Source organism: Emydura macquarii, unplaced genomic scaffold, assembly GCF_026122565.2.
Source record: "Emydura macquarii macquarii isolate MOO-44397 ecotype Brisbane River unplaced genomic scaffold, CSIRO-AGI_Emac_v2 contig_1254, whole genome shotgun sequence".
Taxonomy (NCBI): Eukaryota; Metazoa; Chordata; order Testudines; family Chelidae; genus Emydura; species Emydura macquarii.
In genome coordinates this window covers 1,045,095-1,072,311 of record NW_027131391.1, presented here as the reverse complement: position 1 = coordinate 1,072,311, position 27,217 = coordinate 1,045,095, and the positions used below count along the sequence as shown (strand labels likewise).

Sequence of the window (27,217 nt, the reverse complement as noted above, 5' to 3'; positions counted from 1 at the left end):
GCCAATCCCAGCTTCCAGTGCAGCCCCTGCCAGCTGGGATTTCAGCTGCCAGAGGCACCGGCTCCATGACAGCCCTGCCTGTCTCCCTGGCTAATTACCAGCCTGCTCCCTTTTTGCCTTTTATGCTTTTGTCCCTTGCATCCACAGTGTAACCAGTTCACAATGTTTCCCAGTGCCTCTGCCTCCTGTCAGCACACATCCTGCCCTTGCTAATGGGAGCTGTTGCCACCAGCTAATTAGCTGGAGAATCAGGTGTTTTGGCGGCTCCTCTCCACACAGAGCCCAGCCAAAGACATTTTTGAACAATACCTCTGCTCCAAAGCCTGGTTCAGGTGAAGGACTGTAGCCTTTTCAATCACTTTGTTAGCATAATCTGCCTCCCTGTGTCTCCAGGCGCTGCTCCAGGGGTCAGTTCTGCAGCTGCCTAGGGCCAGGCACCAAAAGGGTATGAAAAACCTCATGAAAATGAGTAGAACTAACCCAAATGCAGCCCCATGGGCTGCCACAAGCATCTCTTCTTCCGTGGGTGGTGCTGATTTCCCCAGCCTGCTAGCAGAGCATGAGAAGAGGCAGCATTTAGCCCTCACCATCCACCGCCTCCCTCTCCCCATCGCTCCAGCCTGGAGTTTGGCTGGAGCCAATGACCTGGCACTGAATCTTTTCCCCTGGGCCCTCCCTGGCTTTTCTCTGCCCTCAGCGACTGAGAGAGGCATGACCTGTGAGCCAGGAACATTCCTCCTCCTGGCTCTGCCACCGTCTTTTTCTATGACCGAGGGCAATTCACTTCCCCTCGTTGTCTGAGTCTCCCCACGGGGCTAATGACACGCACTGCACAAGGACACAGCATGGATCCTTGGTCACAAAAGAGCTTTGACAATGCAATTCCCTGACTGATTCCCATTTCCATTAACTGACTGCACTGTCCTCCTTGCCACCTCACTCCCCATCCCGTAACAACTGACCTTCCTTTTACCCCCCCACTCGCCTCCCCCCTCTTTGTCCTCACAACCATCTTTGAGACTTGCCTTTGTCTGTTCATCCTTAGCAGGAACACAGGGAACATGACCTGCCAATAGCCACGGCCCCGCTCAACCCACCCGCTAAATGCTTTCCCTGGTGCATTTTGTGAGTGACTCCAGTGATCCCCAGTGTCAGTGTTCACAGGTGGGATTCCCCAATCCTTGTGTCCTGTTCACAGGGAGCAGCTGGAATTTGGGATTCTTCTCTGCTTTAAGTTGGAGAGACAACGCCTGCCCTCACCCTGACCTGCAGCAGCAAATGCTACCTTTTCCCACCACCCCCTCTCCATCTTGCAGTGGTCTGGCTGATGTCCTGGGGGGGTAGCATGTCTTAAGAAATAAGCCCAGAGCTGGGAGTTAGGAAGGCCTGTATTCCCATCCTGACTCTGCCACTCAATGGCTGGATGGCTTTGGAAAACTGACTTAAATTCTCCGCCTCAGTTTCCCGCATCTATAAAACAGGGATGATAATAATAATTCTTTCCCCTTCTGTATAGGGATGTTGTGAGGACTTTTTACTTAATATTCACATGGCACCGTGTAAGTGTTAAGAATTATTCTGATCTGCCAGAACTGTCATTAAGGGCAGTGAATGATGCTCTTAGAAAAAAACAAAGATCTGAAGCACTTTGAGCTATTTTTCTGCACCCTCTCCAGAATATCTCTGTTTCTCTCTCTCTATTTCTAAAGAGCCTATAATACTGCAGTGACTGGGCACTGCAGAATGATTACAGAGAAACAGTGAGATGTGCCCAGAAGGGACAGTCAATTCTGCATCCAATGCTGGTTTAGCAGAAGTGGTTCAGCATGAAGATTCCTCTAGCAGGTGATCAAGGTACAATAACCAAGAAGGAGTCAGGCTGCATTACAAATACTGATGCACTGTGCAGTTGTGTACATGCAAAAGCAAATAACCACATCTGCAAAAATGCATTTGCACACTAACAGAACCAGAAACGGTGCTTGCAAATACCTGTGTGTCCCCAGTTACCCGTTCTGTAAGTGCAAATTCTTACTGACATGCACCACTCCCTCGCCTTGTCGCCTGCATACTTTATGGATTCAACTTCGTCCTTCACATTCATGAAAGCAAGATACAGCCAGAACCAGCCAGAGCTGGGAATTATGCAGGTGGATGTTCTGCGAGCTTCCCTTGCACAGCTCTGCCAAGATAGCTCAAACTTAACTTGCAGCTTCTCTCTTACATTCATGGGCTCCCGTTCAGCTCTTCAAATGCACATCAGGCGTGGGTTCCTGCAAAGGGCTGCCAGTATACGTCATGCCTGAGCTATAACACCTCTGATATCCCAGTGCTGGCCTCCTCTGCCAAAGCACCTGTCCCCTGAAATAGTCATGCACGTAGGTGACTGTTCCAGCCCCACACCGCTCCCAGCCCAGACTGTGAGTGCTCCTGTGATGTTAAATTAATGACGCCTTGAAACCTCTGAAAACAGTCATTAATAATGTGAGAAAATTCCACATCTGTCAAACTGCTGACTCGGTGGCACTCTTCTCACGCAGAACGTCAAAATCCCCCAATACAAACCTCTGGGAGAAAAATAATGTCTTGATCTATTTACTCTTCCTATCACAACTTTCAGTGTAACAACCAAGTCAAGTCGGGGTTACACGAAGCCCTAGAGAATATATTACTGTCACTCAGCGTCAGTGATAAACACAGGCCATAAAAACGTTGCTATGACGGAATGTGTATTGGGTTAGAGCAGATGTCCCGTTCTGCAGGGGATGATCTGAGCTGTCTCACTGTGGCTTTGTAAGGCTGGGCCGCAGAATCTAAGCTTTCAGTTAAAAACGACAGCAACACTCCCAAGGCTCTAACGCGCACGGTGGCACAGAGGAAACTTCAGAAAGTGAATCCGTGGTAAACAGATGCAGTGATGTCTGGAGGTCTGGGAGACGCATGAACCAGACAATGGGTTTGGGAGATGTCTGAGCTATCCCTCTACATTTCTAGGGTTTTGACACTCTGAAGCCTAACGATGACAATTCAAATGTGAACAGTGGTAACTATTTCACTGCGGATTAAAGCATGAAAGAAAGAAGAGGGACAATCATGTTACAGAGTTCTGCACCATCTCTTGTGCCTTGCAACTCAAAGTGATGTCATGGGTGGGAGGCGCTTGGAAGAGTATCACCACTTTTTTTCCTCAGTGTGACCCCCGACATTCTTCATGTACTGAAAGCATAATAATCATTGAAACACGTATTGGGCCTGGTTCTGATCTCACTTATACCAGCTTTACACCAGTGCCAAGCCATTGATGGCAATGGAGTTACTCCTGATTTACACCCAAATGAGTGACAGCAGAATTAAGTCCGTTACCTTCAGTCAAGCAAACCTAGCTAACCATGAGATAGGCAGGATCACCTGTCATGGCTATGTAACATGGCTACTCTCCTAGCTCGGTACAACTGCACAGGCTTATGTGCTGCTAACCATTTCCTGAGTCAAGCTGGCTGCCACAGCAAGTGTCTACATCCCACTGGAGTGGGAGGCAGGAACCTTCCACCCAGCAATTTCTCTAACTGCTTCACCAAGCAACTAAGCAAGCTGTAAGAGATGAATTAAGAATGGGCTGGACATCTCCCATGGTGTCATACAGATTACTGCTGCTGCTGGGAGTCCTTTGGACTGAAATGAGCACCCCATTTCTGTGTTTTTCTATTTACTACGCAGCTGGCGTGGTGAACACACTGTATGGCACGTGCCATCTTGGCTCATGGCCACAGCTCATGTTTGAACAGCAGTGTGCTTTATTGTTCAAGTGTGTCACAACACAAGGTTCCTACTGGAGTCAACGGGAGCTTTGACGTCACTGGGGGCAGGGTTTGGTCCTTAATGAAGGTGAAGTCTAGAGACTTAAAGCTCTGACACTCCTTGGATGTTGGAGGCAGTGTGTTAGCATAAGCATTTCACTGGGCTTTACAGCGGCAGATTTTATAGCATGAATAACGTCTCACTGTTCCTGCGAGGTAGAAGTCTGATCCGTACTCAGGAGGGTTAAATACTTCCAGCCTTGCTGTGCTTAAATGTGTGTAAACAGGAATGGATGAGGAAAGGTATTTTACCCCTGTTACCTTTGGATTTCCTGGGTAGTTCAGTGTGTGATTTGCTGGGCAGTTTGGAGACTCACAGATACAGTGTTTGAGGACAGGACTGTACCTGGTTAGAATCTGACCCGTTGGTTTTCTCCTGAAGCTGAAAGGCTAGTGCATGGACCCACTGGAATGCTGCAGCCTCCTTTTTTTTGACTCTCCCTCTCCCCCCATAACTACATTTCCATAGCAGCCCAAATGTAATTAATATCTGGCAGATGCTCCCAGTTCCCTTCATGGCAGGGCATGTTAATTATCTTCTGGGCCCATCTGACATGCTGCCAGAAAGCGGAAATAGCATTTCAGAAGAGAACGGGGGGTTCTGCATCTGCTCCATGACAACCAGCAGCCAAACTGGCCAGGAGACGGGGAAGGCAAGATGAGAGTTCAGTCCCTGAATGTGGCTTTCCTGTCCTGATCTTTCCCAGCTGTCCTGGAATCTGCCGTTGAACTTGATTAAATAGAAGCTGACACTTCCCCCAGACATATGGCAGGAAGGGCTCGTGCCACCAGGAATATACTGCAGTGGGGCTGATTCTGCACTGCTCTTGCTGCTGGGCAGAGGGGGTGAAAACACTACCAGCAGCATGAGGGAGGGAGGAAGTGGAGCATTCCCATTAGGTAGGGTTTTACATACACTCTGCACGGCTGGAAATGACCAGGCAGTGGGGAATAAAGCCCTAGGTTATCAAGAGAAGTGGGTATTTCAGTGGCCTACCGACCAAGGGTGGCAGGTGAGGGGGAGGAGCTGCCCCCTGCTGTCGCAGGCAGCCAGGGGCTGCCGGGCTTTGACATCCCTGGTGGACGCACTGACCCCAGCTCAGGCCTGCCAGTGGCCGAGGTCTCCTGCTGCAGGGGAGCAAACGTCCTCCCGGCCCCTTCGCCCCCCACGCAGGGCACAGCTACACCAGGGAGCCACAGGGACACTGACCGTGCAGGGGCCAGGCAGCCAACCCAACAGCAGGGCTCCAGGGCAGAGCCGTCACACACCTTCCACCGCCAGACGGCCCGGGGGCATCTGTCCCTGTCACTCCCGCTCCCCGCCGCGCTCACAGCGGGGCAGGAGTGGGGGACAGCAGGAAACAGGCCCGCAGACCTCCCCCCACCCCCCCTCCAGCGGAGTGCTGCCACTGCTGCCACCGACGGGGCTGGGGGGAGCACAAATGCAAGTACTGGCCCTCAGGCACCGGAGACCCACAGTATACCACTGGGGTATTTCTGAGCCTCCATTTTGCTGCAGTGGCCTCAGACACCAGCCCATGGGAGCTCGCTGGCACAGGCTGCAATTCGGTTTCCATCCAGCTTCAACACTGGTTTAAAAACCTGAAGTAAAAGATGACTGTTTAATAGCCAGTCAGTGATTTCATGCTTCGTGTAACAGGGTGGCTGGCCCCTGGGCTGGAGAGCCTGGAGCTAAGCCAGCCCTGATTACAGAGAAGCCCCACCTGAGAGGAATCAGGGGCTTCGTCCCAGTAGAACAGGCTGAGGCAGCGGCAGTGAAGGAGGGAAGCTGTGGAAGAGGAAGTGAGGAAAGCTGTCCAGGCAGGAAGGCCAATGAGAGACCCTGACCAAGCAGGGGGAGACTGTAAAGGCCCTAGGCAAAGAAAGCCTGAGGGGAGGAAGAAATACCCTGGATTGTGAGGACTCATGAAAGGACTTTGGTTTGTGGTTTTATTTAGTATTAACAAACTCATCCCTCAGGGAGGGGTCCCTTTTTGACCAAGATGAAACTGGAAGTGGAGTTTATTTGAACAGTCCAGGAGGGGAAACTGAAGTAGGCTGCCTTTCATTGTGACCCAATGCCACGCAGGGGTGCCTGGGAGGCAGCCAGCCTGGTTACCACTGGTCCTGCAGCCACCCCCTCCCATCCAGGAGAGCGATTGAAAGCCTGGGACAAGTCGGATGCAGAGAATGGAGGAAGCCATTTGTTTGTTGGCTGACCAGCCCCAATGGAGGCAGGCAGTTCTTCTGCGGGAGCGGAAGGCACAGAGAGCCATGCAGCAGAAGGTACAGGTGGCAGGGTTTGGGGCCCAGCAGTGCTGGCAGGGGGAGAGAAGGAATCTGTGTGTGTTTCTGGTGTGGAAGACTGGGGCACAGCAGTTTAGAGTGTCCCAGGGGGCAGGAGGAGTACAGTAGGGGGATGAATAAGGAAAACACAGATGCCTGGAAGGGCAAGAGATCTGGAGAGAGCGTCCTCCCAAATATTTTAAAGGTGGAAAGACTGCACATTAAAAGGGCCTGCCCCTTGAATACTGGGGTCTGTGGGGAGGGAGAAGCTCTGCAGACCAAGAGAAAGACTCAAAGGGGGAACAGTCTGTGTGTTCACAGAAGTGTGTCACTCCTGGCTGCCAGAGGTGTGGGGAACAGGTGGGGTGGTGATGGTTACAGCAACTCCTACTGTGACTGAGCGGAGGGAGGAAACAAAGCCACCGCTGGTTGCTGGGAAAAGTGACCAAAATGTGGGGATGGCCACAGAATGGCAGGGTTGTATTAGTGTTTGGAAGGAGGGGGCTGTCACTGAGGCTGCAAGGAAAGTGGATGTTGCAGTTACGGCAGCACCTCTTACAATGAAATTACAACCCCAATAAGCAAGGATTTTTAATGAATCTGTAAACTCGGGTCATACTCTATGGAGGGAGACTTGCAAATACAGTACCTATATTTAAGAAAGGGGGGGAAGTGATCTGGGAAACTACAGGCCTGTTAGTTTGACCTTAATTGTATGCAAGGTCTTGAAACAAATTCTGAATAAGGACATACAGGTAAACAGCAACTAGGATAAAATACAATATGGTTCTGCAAAAGATAGATCATGCCAAACCAACTTGATGTTTCTTTGAGAAGATCACTGATTTTCTAGACAAAGGAAATGCAGTAAATTTAATCTACCTGGATTTCAGTAAGGCATTTAATACCATTCCACATGGGAAATTATTAGTTAAATTAGAGAAGATAGGGATTAATATGAGACTCAAAAGGTGGGTAAGGAACAGATTAAAGGGATCATACTGAAAGGTGACCTGGCTGGCTGGAGGGAGGTTACTAGTGGAGTTCCTCAGGGATTGGCCTTGGGACCGATCTTACTTAACACTTTTGTTAATGACCTTGGCACAAAAAGCAGGAGTGTGCTAATAAAATGTGTGGATGACACAAAGTTGGGAGGTATTGCAAATATGGAGGAGGACCAGAATATCATACAAGAAGATTCAGATGACCTGCAAACTAGAGTAATAGAAAAGGGATGACATTTAATAGTGCAAGGTCATACATTTAGGGACTAACAAGAAGAATTTTTGCTGTAAACTGGGGACATATCAGTTAGAAACAACAACGGGGAGGAGCTGGTTAATTGGTTAATCACAGGATGACTATGAGCTTCCAATGTGATGCAGCCATGAAAAAGGCTAATGCAATCCTATTATGCATCAGCAAGGTATTTCCAGTAGAGATAAGGAAGAGTTATCACCATTGTACATCATCTGGAATACTGTGTGTAATTCTGGTCTTCTGTGTTTAAGAAGGATGCATTCAAACTGGAATAGGTGCAGAGAAGGGCTACTAGGATGATCAGAGGAATAGAGAACCTACCTTACAAGATGAGACTTAAGGAACTTGGCTTGTTTATCCTAACCAAATGAAGGCTGAAGGGAAATATGATTGCTGTCAATAAATACATCAGAGGGATAAACACCAGGGAGTGACAAGAGTTATTTAAACTAAGGGCTAATGTTGGCACATGAACAAATAGGCATAAGCTGACCATCAATAAGTCTAGGCTTGAAATTAGAATTTTTTAGCCATCAGAGGAGTGAAGTTCTGGTAGAGCTTTCCAAGGGGAGAAGTGGGGACAAAAAATTAACTTGTTTCAAGATGGTGCTTCATAAGTTTATGGAAGGGATGGTATGATGAGATTGGCTATAAAGGTCCATGGCCCATCCATGACTGCTCTTAGGAAGTATCTCCAATGGCTGGAGATGGTACACTAAAGGGGGAGCACTCTGAGTTACTGCAGTGAATTCTTTCCCTGGTGTGTGGCTGGTGGGTCTTGCCTACATGCTCAGGGTCTAACAGATTGCCGTATTTGGGGTCACGAAGGAATTTTTCCCCTACTTCAAAGTGACAGCGATGCTGCGGCAGAAGGTTTGCCTTCCTCTGCAGCATGGGGCACGGGTCACTTGCTGGTGTGAATTGAAGTAAATGGTGGGTTCTCTGTAACTTGAAGTCCTTTAAATCAAAATTTGAGGACTTCAGTAACTCAGCCAGAGGTTATGGGTCCACCAAAGGAGCGGGTGGGCGAGGTTCTGTGGCCTGTGATGTGCAGAAGGTCGGATTAGATGATCATGATAGACTCTGACTTTAAGGCCAGCAGGGACTATGTGCAATGCAGCGCTGGAAGGAAGTTATAGGAAGTCTGACCTCTCTGGCAGAGAAGCCAGCAGAAATTGGCTGCTTTGGAAGAAGCCAGGCAGTTGGCCCTGAGGGAAAGAGACAAAAAGAGCATCAGGTCACCTGAAGAGAGAGAGAGTGCCTGCTCACCCTGGTAAGCCAACTGGAAGGAGAGCTAGAAGGTTTGCAGCTGGAAAACATGCTGGCAAGAGGCGAAGGTCCCAGTAATTAGCGAAGGGAAAAAAAAATTCTCTCAAGTAGAACCTGCCCTGGGGCTGGGGTGGGCCAGATTTTCAATGGGGGTGGGTATGTAACAGGGTGACTTACTCCATGGGCTGGCGAGTCTGGTGCTAAGCCACCCCTGATTACAGGATAAGCCCCACCTGAGAGGAATTGAGGGATTCCAGTATAACAGGAGCCGGATGTTGCAGTGAAAAGGGGAACAGAGCTGAGCTGAGGCTTAGGAAGCTGAGGCAGTTTGCAGAGAGTGGCAGTGGTGTACCGAGGAGTGGGGGCGGGAGGAGGCCATTCTCCTGGGTGCTGGCCGGGGGGGCGCCGGCCTGGGCCCGGGCCCTTCTCGGAAGAGCTACCCCCTGCTGACATCCCTGGCAGCCGCACTGACCCGGCCCCTCTGCCTCCTGGCCCCTCCGCCCCCGCACTGGACACAACGAGGGAGCCCCGGGGACCCTGGATGTGCAGGCCTCCCCGCCCCCACAGTAATGGACGGCCTGGGGGTATCTGCCAGCCACTCCTGCTCCCCTCTGCACCTGTGGCCTCTACAGCGGGGAGGGGGAGTGGGAGTCGGGGAGAGCGGGAAACGGGCTTGCAGACTCCCCCATGGTGCGCTGCCACCAACGCGGGGGGGCACAAATACAAGTATTGGCCCCTGGGCGCCTAAGTCCCATGGCACACTGCTGGCGAGTGAGGAAAGCTCTCCAGGCACTGGTCATGTGCATTGTGAATGGACTTTGTGTTGGGGGTTTGAGTAATTTTCAGTTTATTTTGTATTCATGAGCCCAGTCTCCAAGTCCTTCACTTCACTTTTTTTTCTTTGGACTATTCAAATAAATGTGGCCTGAGTGGAAACTGAGGAAGGCTGTCTGTAGAGTGACCCTAGGCCACCAGGGAGCGCACAGGAGGCAGCTGGCCCAGTTACACTTACTTAACACCTCTTAGCTATACCTGATGGCAAGTCAGTGCTGCCCATTTCAGACCTACATTTCCCTCCGCAATAAACCATCTCGCTGTTGTCTCATTGCTTGTTACTGTGTGCGCCTGACCACAGAAATGCTGCAGCCGGAAATGGAGGCTGTGGAAAATGTCAAGGCCTGAAGCTGTTTGGCCTTGTGACTGCATCTTGGGAGACTTTAAAGTCCTGTTTTCAGCTGTTGTTCTTCTGACCTCAAACCAGGCTTGTATGTAACTGCAGATTTGTACGTGATCTGCTGCCCCTGCTCTCTGTTCTTCCTGGGCTGTGGTGCTGTATCTGATGGGATGGTGCATTTCCCCGTTATAACCTGTGTAGAATTCCAACAGAGCCAAATGAAGCCCTGATGTTGGCATTTAACCAGGAAACAGCCTTATTCTGCCTCGAAACTGGGGCCGAGGGGAAGTTTCATACTGAAACATAGAACCGGGCCAGGTACACCAGGTTCCAGATTCCTCTCCCAGGTTCTCCTTTTGCATTGGAATCAGGCCTGTCTGCCTGCCATGGGCACCTTTAACTCCACCTGACCCATAACAGCCCCCTTGGCAGCCTCGCTTACCTTTAGGTCTCTTCAGGGTAATGGCAGTGGCCTGCAACTCAAAGGTCTTTTGAGGAAGAGCTAGCATCCTCCCTCACCTTTCCAGCTGGCTCCTCAATTCTGATGCTGTGCATAAGTCTTTTGTAGCCCTTCAATGTAGACACTCGCTACAGCAACAGGAGGGGTTCTCCCATCAGCGTAGGTAACCCACCTCCCCAACAGGCTGTAGTAGGTTGATGGAAGAATTCTTCCAACAATTTAGCACCGTCTACACTAGGGGTTAGGTTGGCAGAGGTACATCTCTCTGGGGTGTGGATTTTTCACACCCTGGAGAGAGACAGCTATGCTGATGTAAATTTTCAGTGTGCACCAGCCCCCAGTTTGCTGTGAACTAACTATTAGACTAAAGACCACAACCCCACCAAACTAGTGGGGTTTTCCATCCTTAACTCTGGCTCTTCACCTGAAACTACAGCAGGGAACTGTTAGCTGCCATTTAGTGCTCCATAGTGGGCTTTTTTTTTTTTATTATTTTTTTATTCACCATTATTTGTGTCAATGTTTCTGAGCCTTGGAAAATCAAAAATCTTTCTGAAATGGAGATCAACTTAGTCTGTCTTTTGGCTAATGCTGAGGTTGTTGCTGTCTGCTGGCTTTTTGGGGGCCCATGTGAAATGAGTTTGGTGGTGTTAGTCTCCTTCCACATATGTAAGTGTCCACAGCATGTCAGACATCTATCCCCTTGACGTCAGTGCTTAGATACCAATGGGAGCAGACACCTTGGAAATACTGAGAGATCACACAAAACCCACCACCAAAAAGGGCATTAACTGGCTATCCTGTCTCAGCAGAGAGCTAGAAGATAGGCGTAGAAACTCCTCCCTTCAGGCAGTCCCAACAGGGTGCTGTTGTGCTCCTTCGCACACAGGGTAAATCAGGAGTAACTCCACTGAAATGAATGGAGTTGGGCAGGTGTAAAGCTGCTGTAACCAAGATCAGATTCAGGTGCAGCACGTGGAAGCTTGCGTCTGGCTATACCTGAGCTGCAGGGCATCGGAGGATGTCAGTCTCCAGGTCTGACCATCTCGCACCTTCTTCCAACACTGAATTCATGCAAAGTTACAGTCCTGGAGCCTTAACACTCCCCCCCCCCCCCCCCCCCCCCCCGTTCTGCAGGGAGCGTTGTCTGCGTTGCAGGAACTCAGAGTTACTGGATGGACTTCACCTGGGGGCTCTGAACTTTAAGGCTAAGGGGTCCATAAAGAAGTAATAACAAACAAAGCCTCCAAGGTCATCCCAAATTGGCCATGGACAATTTGGCTGGGGCATCTTTAAGAGATCAAAATCAAATGAAGCATTGGGTGACCCCTCAAGTGTTTTGAATGTAGTATTCCTCTAGCCTCAGGGTGCAGGCAGGACTGGGCTAGCACACGACCATGGCAGTGAATGGTGGCTTCTCCCAGCTGGGGTCTGAGGTGACCAAGCAGACTCCTCCCAGCCTCCCCTTCCCTTTCCCAGCTGAATTGCTCACCATGCTTGGGACTTCCTGCGGGGCATGCCATGCCTATGCCACTTGGAGTGAGGGCTCAAGTGGTAAACCAGCTGCCTGCAGATCCTGTCTGCGGACTTCCAGGGGTCGTATTCCTGAAAACAAAAGGACAGCTCAGCCTCCTGCCACGCCATTCTGGTGCATCCCAGGAACACTCCTGTGCTAGCTGGGCCAGCAGGAGAACGCAGAACCTCTAGTGAGTGTCCGAGAGGACAGACAGATGTGGGGGGAGCTAGAGACAAAGGGAGGTGGGATAAAGGTAAAGATGGGGCAGTGGATGGGGCCAGTAGGCGGTGAGATAATGGGAAAGGGAGTGGGAAGCAGAGTGAGAGGAGGAGGAGAGGTAAATGAGGGAAGCAAAAGGAAGGGGAAAGAGCACTGGTGCTGGAGCCCCAGAACTGGGAGTCAGGGGCTTAGGAAAGGCAACGTTCTCCCCCCACCCCCAAATCAGTAGGAAAGGCTTGTGGCTCCTGCCTAGGATGCTGTTGAGGACCCTCCCCTCAGGCAAGGCTTGAGACCAGCTGGAAAAAGACAGTGTAAACTCTTTGCGGTGTCTCAGGGAGCACCTAGGAGTCCCCAGAGCACTGACACGTTCCTGGTCTGGCCTGGGGAAGTGGGGCTAGGAGTCACCTCCTGTCAAGGGGGTTCTAGCTCAGAAGTGGTGGTCTGTTTTTAACGCTCTGAGAGGTAGTTCCTGCTCTGGCCTCAGCTGTGGAGTGGGGGTGGGTTTTTATATTTTAACCCCTGAGGGTGTGCTGGGATGGGGGGTGTTGGATTTTGTTCTCTTCAGACTGGGAGGGAAACCTGGCAACCTAACTACAGCTCTATACATGAAGCCTTCTAGTCCCTTGATATCCGTGGAAAATATCTGCACCTTCAAAAACCCCAAAGCTTAGAAGATCTAGAATTGAACAGCGCCAGCCAGTTCCCTGCTGCCATATCATGCTGCATCACTGGCTCATCCCACCCACCTTTACCATTGCACCTGAAAACATGCAAAAACATACACAAAGTTCAGTTTAAAGACTTACTAGGAGACAATAAAATCCCATTTCCCTGGTCAGATAGTTCACTGTAGCCCTAGAAGGGTCTCCACCTCTAACATGCCACAGCACACATTACTCACCACAGAAAAACAGCATCTGCTAGTTGCTACACAAAATAGTTTAAAACTATAAACGCGCACGCTCTGTCTCCATTTACAGAATCCTGCAATAGCTTATGATCAACATGCTTCAGGGCAACAAACAGATCTACATGTAGAAATATTCTTCCACTCCACCAACCCATGAGAAAGCAAACGGAGCTATGACATAATTGAATGTGCTGTGGGAATGTATCCCTTTGCACCTGCAACAAGCAATCAACAGGACTCATCCAACAGCACATTTCCCTTGTGGAGGAGAGCAATGGGGCAATGTTCAGACTGGGTGCATGGAAAATGGTTTTTCAACTAAATGGAAACTTTCACCAGAAAAATTCCATTTTCATGGAAAATTTGGGGAGGCTTCATAGAAAAGCCAAGAACACTTCCATTTCTGACAACCAAAAAATTAAAAACCTTGGTTTTTCTGTTTTTGAAAATGGGGAATTTTTTTTTCCAGGTTTGGTGTGCTAAAAAAGCACTATATATGTTTTTAGGATTGTCTGTGAAAATATGAAAAATTTCAAAGAAAAATATTTTCCTGACCTGCTCTAGAGAATATAACTTGGGGAAAGGCGTTAGCAGAGCTCCACTGCAGACACGCTTTCAAAATGTAACACTTTCCAAACATGTTTTTTTTTTTTTTTCTTTTATATAAGAAGCTGCCCTAGAGCAGAATCTCAAGCTAAGCCCTTTGTGATCAGGAGAGCCATTCTGAGACTTGAGTAGTACGTGGGGAGGGACTCTTAGCAAGGGTTTTTCAGAATGAAATACAGGGAGAACTGCTGTCTAAGGTAGTCAGTTCCCATAGGCCGAGAGCTCCCTCGGGAGGGATTACTCACAATTTCAGTGAGTACTGGATATGGGGGAGTGGAACTCATTGGTAATTAGATTGTAAGGCCCAAATTTTTAAAGGTATTTGGATGTTTCTCTGCTCAGCACTGGAAAACCCAAGTGACTTAGATGGCTAACTCCTACTTTCAAAAGTGATTTGGGCACTTTGAAAGTCAATGGGATTTAGGTTTCTGTGAGACATTGGCTTAATCTATACTACCAGTTTACGTTGGCATAACTATGTTGCTCAAAGGTGTGGAAAATCCACATCCTTGAGGGATGCAGTTATACTGACCTAAGCCCCGGAGTAGACAGCGCTATGTTGATGGGAGGACCTCTCCTGTCGACACAGCTACTGCGTCCCGGAGGCGGAGTACCTAGGCTACACCGATGGGAGAAGCTGGCATGGTGTGGAGTGGAAAGCAGACTGCACCCCTCTCCAAGGGGAGCAGGGTTGTCGCTCTGGTCTATAAACTGTGGGAACCCCCAGGAGGAATCGTGGGCCCAACTACAATGTAACACCTCTGCAGCCCTCTCTAGTGCCCTGACTGTGACTGATTGTCTGCATGGGGAATGCAAGGGAGAGGTCTGCACGACATATGCAGTAGGACATCTGCCCACACCAGAGCTGGGTGAGAGAGGAGAAGAGGGGGAAAGTGGTAGAAGATTCCCCCCTCCACCCCGACTGTCTTTGCACAGAGTCATGTGTCTGACAAGGCAATTTTCTGCAATGTCTTTGGAAGACCGTATTGTATTCAGTTTGTCTCATTGTGGGCCAGGACTGTATGTAACCTCTCAGAGGGGTGCTGTGACAGAGGTGAGACCTGGGAGTCAAAAGACTATAGTACAAATGTGCCAGGCTTGTCTGGACTTTTGGGACAATAAGTGGATTTGCTGAAGAATTCCTAGGGCCAAGTAATTGCAAATTCCCCAACTCCGATTATGCAAAAACCCAGCCTTTCGAAGCTACGCCCTGAGGAGAGGGTCACTGTCTGCTGAAGGCCAAGGTCAGCTCGAGCTGATCTGTGCAGTCTCTGTCCTGGTGTTGGATCGATGACAGATGAACTTGTAGCTAGTTGTGGGTTTGACACCTACTAGAGCCCTAGGTTGGATTTGGGGTGAGCTCTGCTAAGCTTTTTAGCATGCGTGTAATGTTCTTTTATTGTTCTAATGTGTTTTATCTGTAGTGCTTTCACCTTCATAAAGGCGCTTGCTTAGAAGGAGCTGTGCAGTAACCTATAACTGCGGGCAATACACAGGTCATAGCCCTTGGAGAAAAGCAAAGTGCTGGTACTGGTCTGTTTAGGGAGCTGTGAAGCCTTAAAACCCTGACCGGAAGGGAATGAGACATGGGTCTTCACCCAAGAGAGGTGATGGCTAGAAGCTGGAAGTCTGAAGTGCATACCCTTGAGGGACCACAAGGAATATAGGTGCAGTTGCCCTGAACTGTGACAATGTCATGGGAACATTATGGGATTAGAAGCGGGCAGGGGGTGGGGTGGGGCAGTGAAGTGGCTGGTGCAGGTTGCACATTGCGTAACACATGGAATTGATCAAATTAATTGATTTCTACTCAGGGAATAGCAGGGGAGCATATGTGTATGTGGTGGGTGGGGAGCTTCCTTCATCCCTTTGCTGCCCCCTTCATTAATAATCATTGTAACAAGGTGGGTTCAAGCCAATGTAGAACATTCCACTTGACTATGGGCAGGCAGCGCTATCCTGCCTCTGTACAGAGAAATTCCAGGGTAATTGTCATGGTTTTATACAGCCCAGCTAAAATTACCTGGACAGAATATTTCCCAAGCCCTACATCAGATTATCATTGTGATTTATCTTCTGTCCTTCAAATGCTGCAAGTTCAGCAACCAGCGCTCCTGTCCCCTTCCTTACAGTGCCTCCTGCTGGGAGAGGCTGGGACTGGCGTATCTGTGAGCTCCCCCCATTCCTTGCAGTGACTTCAGCTCTGGGACACTGGAAAATAGAGTCACCGTGAGCTCCCCACAGTCAGTGGTCTCACATCATTCCCTACCGTGATTCCTGCGGGTAAAAGAGGGCACTGAAATAACTATGGATTTCATTGCACAAATTCTTGTTTGCACATCTCCAGGCTAAATGATGAAGGGCATGGCTAAAAGCTATCAGAGGGCTTAGAGAGGGCCAGGCTGAGAGAGTTTCATCAGGTCTCTGACTTGTTTTAAAAACCTGCCTGAGTTCCCAGCTCTTAGTTGTGCAACCGCAACACGTGTGTGTAATTAGGAACTGCATAGGTAAATATACAGTAAAACGCTCAAAAATTATGATAATTTCATTCTTATGGCAAGTGATTAGTGCAACAGTTCCCAGCCTGAGGTGCGGGACCCACTTGGAGGGTGCCAAAGATTACAGGGGGTCCGTGAGGATTCAGTGATATTGAGGCTATTTAGTACCTGGAGTCCTGTGCCAGCTGGAGTGGAGGAGCAGAGTCTCCTCCTTCCCTCCCCCCCCCCCCCCAAGTCCCAGCCCCCAAGTCCCAGCCAGCCGGGCCCCCAGCTGGAGCGGAACAGCCTGGTGCTGGTGGGGTCCTGGAGCAACCCCGGCCAGCCTGCCAGTGGCCCTCGCCTCCATTACCTTCCATCCATGAGGGACAGGAAGAGGCGGGGCCACACGCGACGTGCGGTGGCGGCTGCGCCAGGGACAGCTTTGCTTCTTACTCAGGTAAGAGTCGTTGATTATTATTATTATTTATCATTATATGTGTTTTTTTATGGCCGGGGAGGGGGGGTGCCTCTTTTACCTACTGTTAACTAGTGGGGCTTTCACTCAGAAAGGTTGCAATTAGAGCACTGGATTAGAGTACCATGCTTCTGGGCACCGTAACTTTGCTAGACAGTATCTGAGCTTCCCACCTCCCTTGGGACATGGGGTACGTGTAATGCCAGCTGTGGCTTTATTGCTATTGCTTACAGGGCCATTTACAACAAACAGCTGGTAGGGGTGCACACTGCTCTGCGGCAGCCCTTTGGGTAGAATCCCACTCTGATTGACTGGCATGATCCCTGCGGTTTGGGATGCATCTGCTTGCTTCTCTGCAACCCACTGCTGTGCCGCCTGGGCTTGGGACCTGAGCAGTCACATGCAGTGTTACATGTTTCCAAGTTGCTTCTTGAGTCTTTGTGTTCGCCTGCTTTCATTTTATAGCCTCGTGCAGTCTGCTGCAGCCATTCCTACAGCTTATTGCTGAAATTTGGCTGCAGAGATCCTGCCTCCTGTTCCTTAGGCGTCTTTGTAACTAGAATCTTGATTTGATTTTACCTGACAGATTGGAAATTGTGTGCAGCCTTCCTGTGACTTGCCCAATGTCTATAATTCAGAGTTTTGTGCTGCCAGGTATCCATATAGAAAACAGAAAGACACAAAGGGGATGGCTGAGCTCTGTTATTTATCCCTTTACAACCCTGGGGGCCTGATCCTGCGAGGTGCTGAGCCCCATGTGCCCCTCAACTTAATTCCCACTGACTTCAAGGGCAACTGAAGTGCTCAGGAGAGGGAGGGGGGGAAGAGAGAGCGAGAGAGAGAGTGTGTGTGTCCCCCCACACTCTGATACAGAGTGCAATCTAGCTGCTAAGCAAGAGGATATCAGAAGAAGGTAACACCATATAATACCACCTTCCCTGGAAGGCATTGTGCTTCATGAGTCGAAGAGGCAGTCAGCGTGAAGTCATTTAGAATTATAAAACCAGAGGTTGCTGGAGTTATGGTTGGGGTGGCGGGGGGGGGGACGACTTTCATTGCAAACTCCTATTTTTAGATGCTTATAACCTTTGGAAAGAAATTACCCTCTGGGTGGACATTTGTCATGCTCTGTCTCAGCCCAGGCGTGATGTTTAAAGTTTTCCCAAATGTAGTTTGGTTGCTAGCAAGCTGAGTGATTGGGAGGGCAGGGTGGGAGTAGAAGGTTCTCTCTCTGATCTAACCCTTCCTGACCCAACTGGCTCTGCACACTCCGTGTGTCCCACTGACACCCGTGGGACGCCTCGTGTGAGTGAGGGTTTGCAGACTCAGGCCTTCAGAAAATGGTCCAGATGCCTTTTGGGGCTTGGGTAATTGACATGTCCTATTTGGGCTGGTAGGAAGAACGCCGCCTTTGCCCATCCTGAGTACAGCAGGATCTGCCCCCCAGCATCTGTAACGGAACTGAAACAGCTCCCTGCATGCACACAGGACGGGGCTTTCCTTAACAATTTAAAGGCTCAATCTTGCGAAGAGCTGGGTTCCTCCAGTCCTGCTCCGCATCCTGCAGGAACAGGCCCTGATGGCCAGACTTTCAAAGGGCTCAGCTCCCTTTGTTGGGGGCAGATTTTCAAAGAGCTCTATATGGCGGGCACTGGGCTCTTCTAGAAAAGCTGCCTGAGTGTCCTAATGGGAGTAGCTGGCTGTTAAGCACTTATTTAGGTGCCTACATGGGAGCTGATCTCATTTGAAAATCTAATCCCAATTGGTGCTGAGCCTTGAAAATCTGGCCCTGAGCTCTTTCAGTAACCTGGCACATGAATGTGTCCCAAGAGCCCAATCCTACAAAGGAAAGCTGGTTGACTTCAACAGCAGTTGTGCATGCAGAGGGCTCGCAGGATATCTATCTAGAGTAGACATACCTGCATTTTATCTGAATGTCTGACTGACTGCATGTACTCACAGGAACACTTAATCACTGCAAGTGCAGAGCCACAGATATATTCAGGAGATTGCAGGACTATAGCGGGAGCGCCACACATTTGCATCTCACACCCCACCATGCAGTACATTGTTCAGTCTGATGTGCAGTCATTTGACTCTCCTCCCTCCCCCTCTCTTTTAAATAAGGAAATCCTGAGTATCCTGCTGACATTAAAGCAATGGTAGGAGAGTCAAGAGGGCTTGATCTCCCACTACATTACACCAGTTTTACATTGGTGTAGCTCTGCAGACTAATGGAGAATTGAATCCAGGAGACTCTGGGCTGCGCTGGCTACTTTGGCCCTGTCTACACTTACCTGCAAGATTCGGCAGCAGTCAACCGGAGTTACGTAAAGTATGCAAAAAAATTGCATAACTCCCGTCGACTTCCCTGCTTCTCTTCTGTGCTCCGTCTTCACTGTGCTGAGCCGACGGGAACGCACCGCTACGCTACTTGTAGAGGTGGTCTTAATATGTCAATTTCTGGATCGACTGAACGGGTCTTCACTGACCGCTCAGTCGATCCAGAGAAATCGATCTGATGGCGGCGAATTTGCTGCCGTCAGTGTAGCCATACCTTTGTGTGGCCAGACCATGTTAGTGAATGCATGCAGAACGCTTGCGTGCTGAGGGTTGTGCTGCAAGCATGGGTGGATCTATCTAGATGCGCCTGCAATTTTTCAGCCCACTTGTGCACAAACATACATGCACATTATGGCTGAGTTTACTATTGCTGTGGGAGGGAATTTCCTGGCTTCTCTGCACTTAACACACAAACTCTAATGATGCATTAATGTTTTTTTAAAAACTGACTTCTGTGTAAATCAGTGGGATTATTTCTGTGACGTCACTCTAAGGGAGTAGGTTGGTTGGTTCCAGAGAACTAGCGTTCCACAGCCAAACCCAACGGAGAATGGGGTTGCACTAGTCAGTTCAATAGGATCATTCCTGGGTCAACCTTTTCTCCCAAAGAGACCATTGTATTAGTGGGCTTCACCTTTTTGGGGCACTGCAGATCTCTAGCGAGGCTCATCAGCAGGTCATGGGAAATGGGGTCCACCAAGTTGAGGAAAGTAGCATTCTTGTAGAGAACTTCACTGAGGAATGTTCCTTCTAATCCCAGGTCCTAGGAGAGAACACAGACAGTTAGACTCCGGGGGCCCCTCAGAACGTATGGTTGCTACATTTTAAAAAATGCAGAGTGAAAGCCATAAAGCAACCAAGCTAGGGACCCAGAAAAAAAGAGACTGTGTAATGGAGGAAGCCTTCATGGTGCAGAAATGGTAGAGCAGAAATGTATTCGATACAGGCACTATTGTGATGGGGTCCCTTTAAGAGTCTGGATGGATGGCTAGAACGGACAGAGTTGGGTTGGTCTAGTGAGACTTCAGATTGTCTGCCTTATTAGGGGTTTCTTGACAAGACTTCACCCTGTTAACCAAGGTAAGATGAGTCACTCCATTCCCAGCAGGAGCCCACAGAAGGACAGGCCGTAGGAAAGCTCCTCTGTGTTGCAGCGAAGAGTCACTGTCAGAATGATGCAGAAGCAGCGGTGCCAAGGGAGCTGACAGCTAGTTCAGTCACAGCCTTTTCCTGGGGCTGGACAGGGCTATCTAAGCACTAAGAGACAGCAGTGATAGCCTTAAAATTGTAGTGATGAATCTATTTGTAGCTTGTCCTCTAGAGCTCTTGCAGTAAAACAGAGAAGCCACAACCTGCTTCTCTCATTTGAGCATCACTGGCATGAGCGCTGGTTGGGAACATGGTCCCAAGAGCTCATCTGCAGGCTCAGGGAATGCGGTGACTAAAGCTAACCAGGAAAATCAGGAGAGCCTGGGAAACGGTTTGCAAATGAAAAGTCTCCCGATGGGGGGATGGATCATGTGAAGTTCCACAGGGCTAAGTTTTGGGAGGCTTTTCTGTGCTAGAGGGGGAGGCTGAAGTCCCCCTGGGAATCAAGGGAAACTCTGATATAAGAAACGTAAATAGAGATGCCATGAGGCACCAGGAAGGGTGAGAAAGTGAAGAGAAGAAAGGAAACCTGGCAAGGAAATGAAGAGGCACTCAGCAGAGCATGCTTTGAGGAAGGTGAAGGCAGGAGTGCCAGGCAGCTGAAAGACGAGGAGGTGGAATGATGAAAGTCCCATGGGGAGGGACTATGCTGGGACCTGGTTCAATTGACATGGAGGATTCAGATGAGGGAATAAACAAGTTATCTGTCCATTCTGTGCATTGCTGCCAGGAGACATGAACAAGCAAATGGGTGTCCCATATGCTCCCGTTACTCTGAGGCTGTGCTTAATACATCACTGAGTGAAAGATGCATGAACAGCACTGAAGGAAGGCGCTGTGTGTGTGCACATCCCCCACGGGGACAGAGCCATGGAAGAATTCTGTCTTGACCCTTGAGAGCAGCAAGAGAAAAAGCAACACCCACTTTCCTCACCCCACCCCTCTATCACCAAGCAGAAAGCAGGATACAGAAGAGTCGCTGGCTCCAAATCCAATGACGGGTGGTAGAAGAGATCACATGCACTAGAGACACAGTTCAGTGCATGTTAGCTAATCTATGAACAGATAATGCATACAGGACTACGATATCCACAAGGAACATAGTTTATGGGTCAACAACAGAAGAATAAGCTGCCATATTGGGCTATTGATGTAGACACCTGGATATGGGCTAGGAACACATCAAGGCATCATGCCAGCATCTGGCTTGACCATAACACTTAGGGGAAGTTGGCACAGGCTCTCTAGTCCTTTTCTCACCCTCCTAAACACTGTGTGTGAAGTACAAAGATGAAGAAAGCTTTGGGAAGGGGGCAGGGCTGGAAACACGGCAGCAGTAATTAAACTCTCTGGTTCAGCAGCACCATTTGGAGCTTTCCAGTTAAAGAGGAATCTGCATTCCCGTTCTAAATCCCTTAGGTGAGAGGCTTATAAATAATGTAGCTGTAAATATTGATTTCCCATTGACAGCCTATAAGTTTTCAGTCCAGAAGCATTTGCTGGTCAATCCTTCCCTCCACCTCCTTTCTCAGGACGTGTTTTACAGAATTGGGTTTGTGATTAACACAAAGCCCAGAGCTATGATTTTGGCTCATTTATATCTGTGTGTTCCAGTCATCTAATTATAACGGGACAGATCCTCAGCTGGTGTCGATCAGTGTAGTTCACCTGGGCCCAATCCTCAGCTGGTGTAGATGGGTGCGGCTCCACTGCCTTCAATGGAGCCATGCTCATTGACACCAGCAGAGGGTCTGGCTCTGGGTTTTCAAAATGGCAGCTGGCAGCGGCTGATGGAGCTGTCCTAGTGCTGACATCCAAAGCCTGAACTGGAGGCAAGAAGGGGTAGACACGCCGCAGCAGCAGGAAGAGAATGGGTCTCTGGGGGGGAAGGCAGGTTGGAGCAGCAGCTCCACTACTCTACAAAAGGAAGGAGGTATCTGCTCCCTCTGCCCTGGCTCATCTCTGCCACTCAGTGCCATGGAGGGGGCAGTCACAGCCACCCTTTGTCCTGCCCCCTTTGAGATGACCAGCGCCAGCACCCGTGCGAGGCTCCTTGAGCCTTCTCCCCATCTCCTTGCAGCCTAGCGCAGGGATAGTTTTTGTAGGTCCAATGTATGGTCTGGAATGAAGCTGAACCCCTTAAAGAGTGAATAAGTGAATCTCACTCCCTTCAAGCAGCCACCGGGTCCCAGCTGTGCACATCGCTCAGAGGCTCTTGCATGCGTTCGATTGTTAATGTAAGCCCGTCTGCATAACATGGGACATCCAGGGACAGGCGGGAGCTGAGGGTTGTAATATACAAGGTAAGGAAGGTGGAGGGAGATGCTTCCACACGCATTCAGGGCAGGAAGAGAGGAACAGCTGGCAGGGCAAAGCGCAAGCTAAATGGCTGAAAATCCTCTTCAGTTAATTGCTGGCCAGGCAATAGTTTTGCCACCAAACACTATTGACCAAGGTAGGAGAGCAGTAATACTATTCCTGTCCCATGGCCCTGTCTGTGTTTAACCATTGAACAGCACAATAACCATTACACTAATTGAAATTACAAAGCGCACAATGCAGTAGATAGTCTTTAGTATAAGTGTTGGATGGATTCTCTCCACCTGACTCAGACATGGTAATTCCTATGTTCAGTTTCTGTGTGTCCACACAGCATGGGGGGGTGTGAATGAACCTATATCTTTTATGGTAGGTTATTGCCTTGACACACAAACAACTGGAAATCCTGAGATGGGGTCTAGGGGAAAAAGTGAGTTGAAGGGGAAACGGATAAAACGTTAGTTAGTTAGTTAGCTCTTCTCAGATGAATTGCAGAAGTGGTGAGGAGAGAGGCACATGGCTTAGCTGGATAGGGCTGCTAACGTTGTATTTCAAAAATAAGGGGCTGTTTTCTTAGCCTCCTGTCCCACCCTTCCTCCCCGTGTTATTTATTATGATCATTACTATTAATGAGCTGTACTCACCTACATTTGCCAGAGCGATTTCTTGCTGCTTTTTGCAGCACTCAGCAACTTCTGATCTTATTGTACAGAGATGAAGAAATAAGGGACGTCCCATCTAATAAGGGACTGTTGGCAGCCCTATAGCTGGACCAGCAAAAAGCTGTCAGGCCATGTGCAAAAGAAGGTTTCAAAATGACCTTCCACTCCAGATGGCCCAATGACTCAGCACTAAAATCCCAGCTGTCATCTAATGATCCGTCTGGAGACTACAAGTTCTGAGAGGGATTTAAATGTTTGTCTGGGTAAAAGATTCTGAGCACCATCGGAAATGACACACTGTAATTCTGGCCTTTGGCAAAGCCTACAAAAGTCTCTTCTTGTCACATCACCACATTTTAGAAGCAAGTTGCTCTTTCTTTCCCCCCTCACCCCTACAAGCTTCTTGTAATAATGTCTCTCATGTCCTCTTAGACCTCTCTTGGCATTAATCACCACCCTCCTGGTGGGCTTTCTGTAGAACAAGTAAACTCTGAACTATTTAAAGGAAAGGAACTGGAATATTATATTCACGGCAACACAAGGACTGATGTATTGGTGTAGATGTGTAAGAAGGTAGGAGGTAGTGTAAAATTCTACTGCAGGGGACACAATAAAATTAAGAAGCCACCATGTTAGGTCCCCATTCTGCAAATTCTTGCTCATGAAAGTGCTACTTATGTGAGAAACCCCTTGAGTAAGGTTACTCGTGTGAGCAAATTTTGCAGAATCAGGACCTTCAGCTAATGAAAAGAAATACTCTTTATGCGATGCATAATGAAGCTATGGAACTTACAGCTGCAGGATGATTATGAATACATTGGCTTGCATAAAGGCCCTAGATGCACTGGTTTAGACGCTGCACAAATATGACAGACAGCCCCCGTCCAAAGAGTTTGGGTTCTAAGTGAGTTTACTAATCAACCTTATGTTGGAAGTTTCAAACGAGGATTGGATAATCATATGAACAAGAATGACAGCTGCTGTGATAAGAAATGATAAGGGTTTTCAGTCTTCAGAAGCTGCACACGCATTGGGCTCAGGGAGAAATGTCCCCCTATGGTATAGTATTGCAAAGTTAATTGCATTTGGGGTGGGCAGGTGGGTTGTGCCTGCATTGGAATCATCCATCCAGCACTGGCCATTGTCTGTCTGTCTGACAGGACACCACAGTAGATGGACCTGTTCCAGTACGGTAATAGTTGCATTTTTATGATCAGTTTGGCACAGGGTTGGTTGTATGTTCCCTTTTATTTCCTGAATGGAGATAGATAGGAACAAGTTTGCCTGTGATCCACTGACCCGCTTATCTCTCCTTCCCTGACTAGGTTATCCTCAAACAGATAGTCAATATCCAGGGGCTGCTCTTAGGTCACCCAGACTCCTTGGTAGCCCATTAATCTATAGAAGGGGACTGACCATGTCTGCTAAATTTCTGGCATAAAATGGCCTTGATTATTAGGTAGGGTTTTTTTGTTTTGTTTTTTAAGGTCCATGCCTGGGGGAGTTTTGGTCATGGATTTTTGGCTCTAATTGCAGATTTGGTCATGTGACTATAACCACCAGGGACATAACTCCCACTCACTCCATCCTTCTAAGGAATTTGGGTAAACTGTGCCCCTCACCCACAACCAGACTTAGTAAGGTAATAGTGACAAAGATCTCTAGCTTTCTCTAGTATGTCTGGATCTCTAGCGTTCAGGGCTTTCATGCTTGCCCCTTGGTGGGCAGTGCCTCTAGCCATCCTGGTGTGTGGGAGCAAAGAGGCTGCCTCCCTCTAGCTACATCCACACCCAAAGTGGGATTGCTGACCCAGCATCTGCACATCCCAGTAAAGCAGCACAAAGAGCCCAGCCCCTCACACACCCCCTTCCACAGAGCAGTCCCTGAAGGACTGCAAAAAAATCACCCCGCCAACACTTCAGAAGGGGGCAAATCTGACCCCGCCTTTGTGGCTCCTTGAACTGACCCTGGACTTGGAGAGTATTTGGGGGTCGAACACAGCAGTGGGGAAAGAGGAAAGGATTTTGCTCCCAGGCAGGAGTTACCCTCCATGAATAAGGGCAGTGTCCGGCCCCATTCACGCAGGCAGCTCTTGAACGCACTGCAAAAGGCACCATGTGAAAATTCATTTCAAAATGAGCAAAAATCAGAATCCCTCTCCCCTCCTCATCCCAAATGCCTCTCTCATGGGTGGGGCCAACGGTTATTGTCTTGCCATAGACTCAGGTACGCCTAGATCATAACAGCACTTTCCAAGATTAACCCCTTCCCTGCTCTGTCATGTTGGAGTGGAATTACTTTGTTGTTTTTTAGCATCACTTTCATTGTATTTTTGCATGCACCTGCTTGCATTGACATATTGCTTTTTTAGCATGATGTTTTTTTCCTTTAAGCACTTTTTAAATTGCCTTGCTTCCTTCCGAAATTGGTCTATTAATTGCATGCATTTTCCACTGCTTTTTTAACACGGCTTAATTTTGCATGCACTTTCTGCAGTACTTCCTTGCTAGTTTGCACTGCTTTATTTTTTGTGCTTTTGCAATGGTGTGTAGCTTTTCAGCTTTTGGAATGCAGTGTTTCGCGTTGCTTTCTTGCCTAGTTAGCTTTCTTTTATTTTCGCATACCTTGCTTTGTTCAGCATTTTGCATGCACTTCTTTACACACGTTAGCATTGCTTTAGTCTTTGCATGCACTTCTCTTTGCATTGTCTCCTGGTTTTTTTTTTTAAATAAACGTTTTATTTATTTTCCATGCACTTCCCCCCCCCCCCCATTGCATTTACCTTTCTGAGCAATCTGAGAATGTGGACCGCATGTTCTCTCTTGCGCTCCCGGATGGTCGCCTGGATCTCTCGGATCCATCCCACCCTCCTCACGTAGGGCGCCGGGTTGTTTTTCCTCAGCACCCCGGACAGCTTCTCGGAGTTCAGGAGCAGGGAAGCGAATTGGAAGTCCCCTCGGTTAGTCTCCACCCTCTTGCGCGGCTCCTTCCTAGCTAACCTGGGGCACAAGTCTTCTCCACTGGCGCTCTCCTCCTCCAGGCTGCTTTGTCTGCTCAGCCTGGAGCCCATGATGGATGATTCCCTGGCTTGTACCGCTTGCAGTGGGGAGGAAGGAGCTGGCTTTACCAAGGGGAACCAAAGCACACGCTTGGGCAATAAGAGCGTGAAACTGACCAGCCTGTTAAATGTCTGCGCCTCGGGTTCTCTTTAAACAAGGGGGATCTCAAGCCACGGGAGCGCAGACAGCAGCTGAGGTGCATTCATCCCCGCCTGCAAAAAATGGGGCGCGGGGGGGAAAGAGCAGCCACACGATTTCCCCCCATCAGCCTGTCCCCTCCATACGTAAAGACAGGTTTCCAGATCAATGTTCTCCGCGCTCCGAAAGGGGTGGGGCAGGGCGAGGGGCTGGGGCTGCTGACGGAGGGGCTCAGCCTTGGCTTTGTGGGTTGTCTCTCTCTGGCTGTAGCCAGCGCAGGCTCGGCGTGAGCATCGGTGGATGTGTCCCAGACCCAGCCCTCTGGACAAACCGCCTTGCTCCCCGCCCCGCCCCGCCCCGCGTCGCTGTCTGCTGCTCTATTTCTGCAAGACGCAGGCCAATTTCCTATGCACACGCACGTGTCGGGGGAGACGCGGGCCCCCTTGCTCTGCTGCTCCCCGCGCCGAGCGGCCGCCCCGCTGCAGTGTGGAAACCAAGGAGAGACCTGGACGCACGGCGCGTCTTGTGTGTGGCTTCTGGCCCTGCTGGAATGAGCGCGCGCCTGTGTGTGTGTGTGTGTGTGTCGGCAAGCCCCGTGCGTGGGTCACACACACACACACACACACACACACACACACGGACAGATCGTGTGTAGTAATCAGCGGGTGCAGCAGGAGCATCCATGTGGTCTGGCTTTTTGTGCATTCCAGCGTGGCACAGACAGTCTGTGACGCTAGACGCTTTTCCGGCGCTGCTGCGGCTGCAGGCTGGTGGCCCGGAAGAAGGGACATCCCCAGAATGGCTGATTTGTCCTGGCCGCCTTTCGCTCCAGACCCTCATTCTCTTTCCTGGCACACAGCGTTAGGCGCCCACCTGAAACTTCAGCCGAGACGTCGTGCCTGCCTTGTCGGCCCCTGGCGGGACGGGAGGGGGGGACTCTGCAGCCTTTTGATCACCGGGTTTTTATCTTGTTTGAGCTTCTCTACATCTCTCAGGGGAACTTACTGGCCAGGTATGAAAAGGCTGAATGCAGCCTGT

At 49.4% G+C, this 27,217-nt stretch overlaps 1 protein-coding gene across 1 annotated transcript in view; it reads right to left on the bottom strand.

Annotated features, from left to right (window-relative positions):
• LRRC75B (leucine rich repeat containing 75B) overlaps nt 1-26,243 on the bottom strand; it is a 33,143-nt gene extending 6,900 nt beyond the window's left edge. The window contains exons 1-3 of the mRNA XM_067550272.1: nt 25,765-26,243; nt 19,487-19,615; nt 11,799-11,911 (exon numbers count right to left, since the gene is read on the bottom strand). Of these exons, the coding sequence (XP_067406373.1) occupies nt 11,799-11,911; nt 19,487-19,615; nt 25,765-26,052 (530 nt within the window). The 5' untranslated portion in view covers nt 26,053-26,243. The remainder of the gene's footprint in view (nt 1-11,798; nt 11,912-19,486; nt 19,616-25,764) is intronic.
• Between the last annotated feature and the right edge of the window lie 974 nt (nt 26,244-27,217).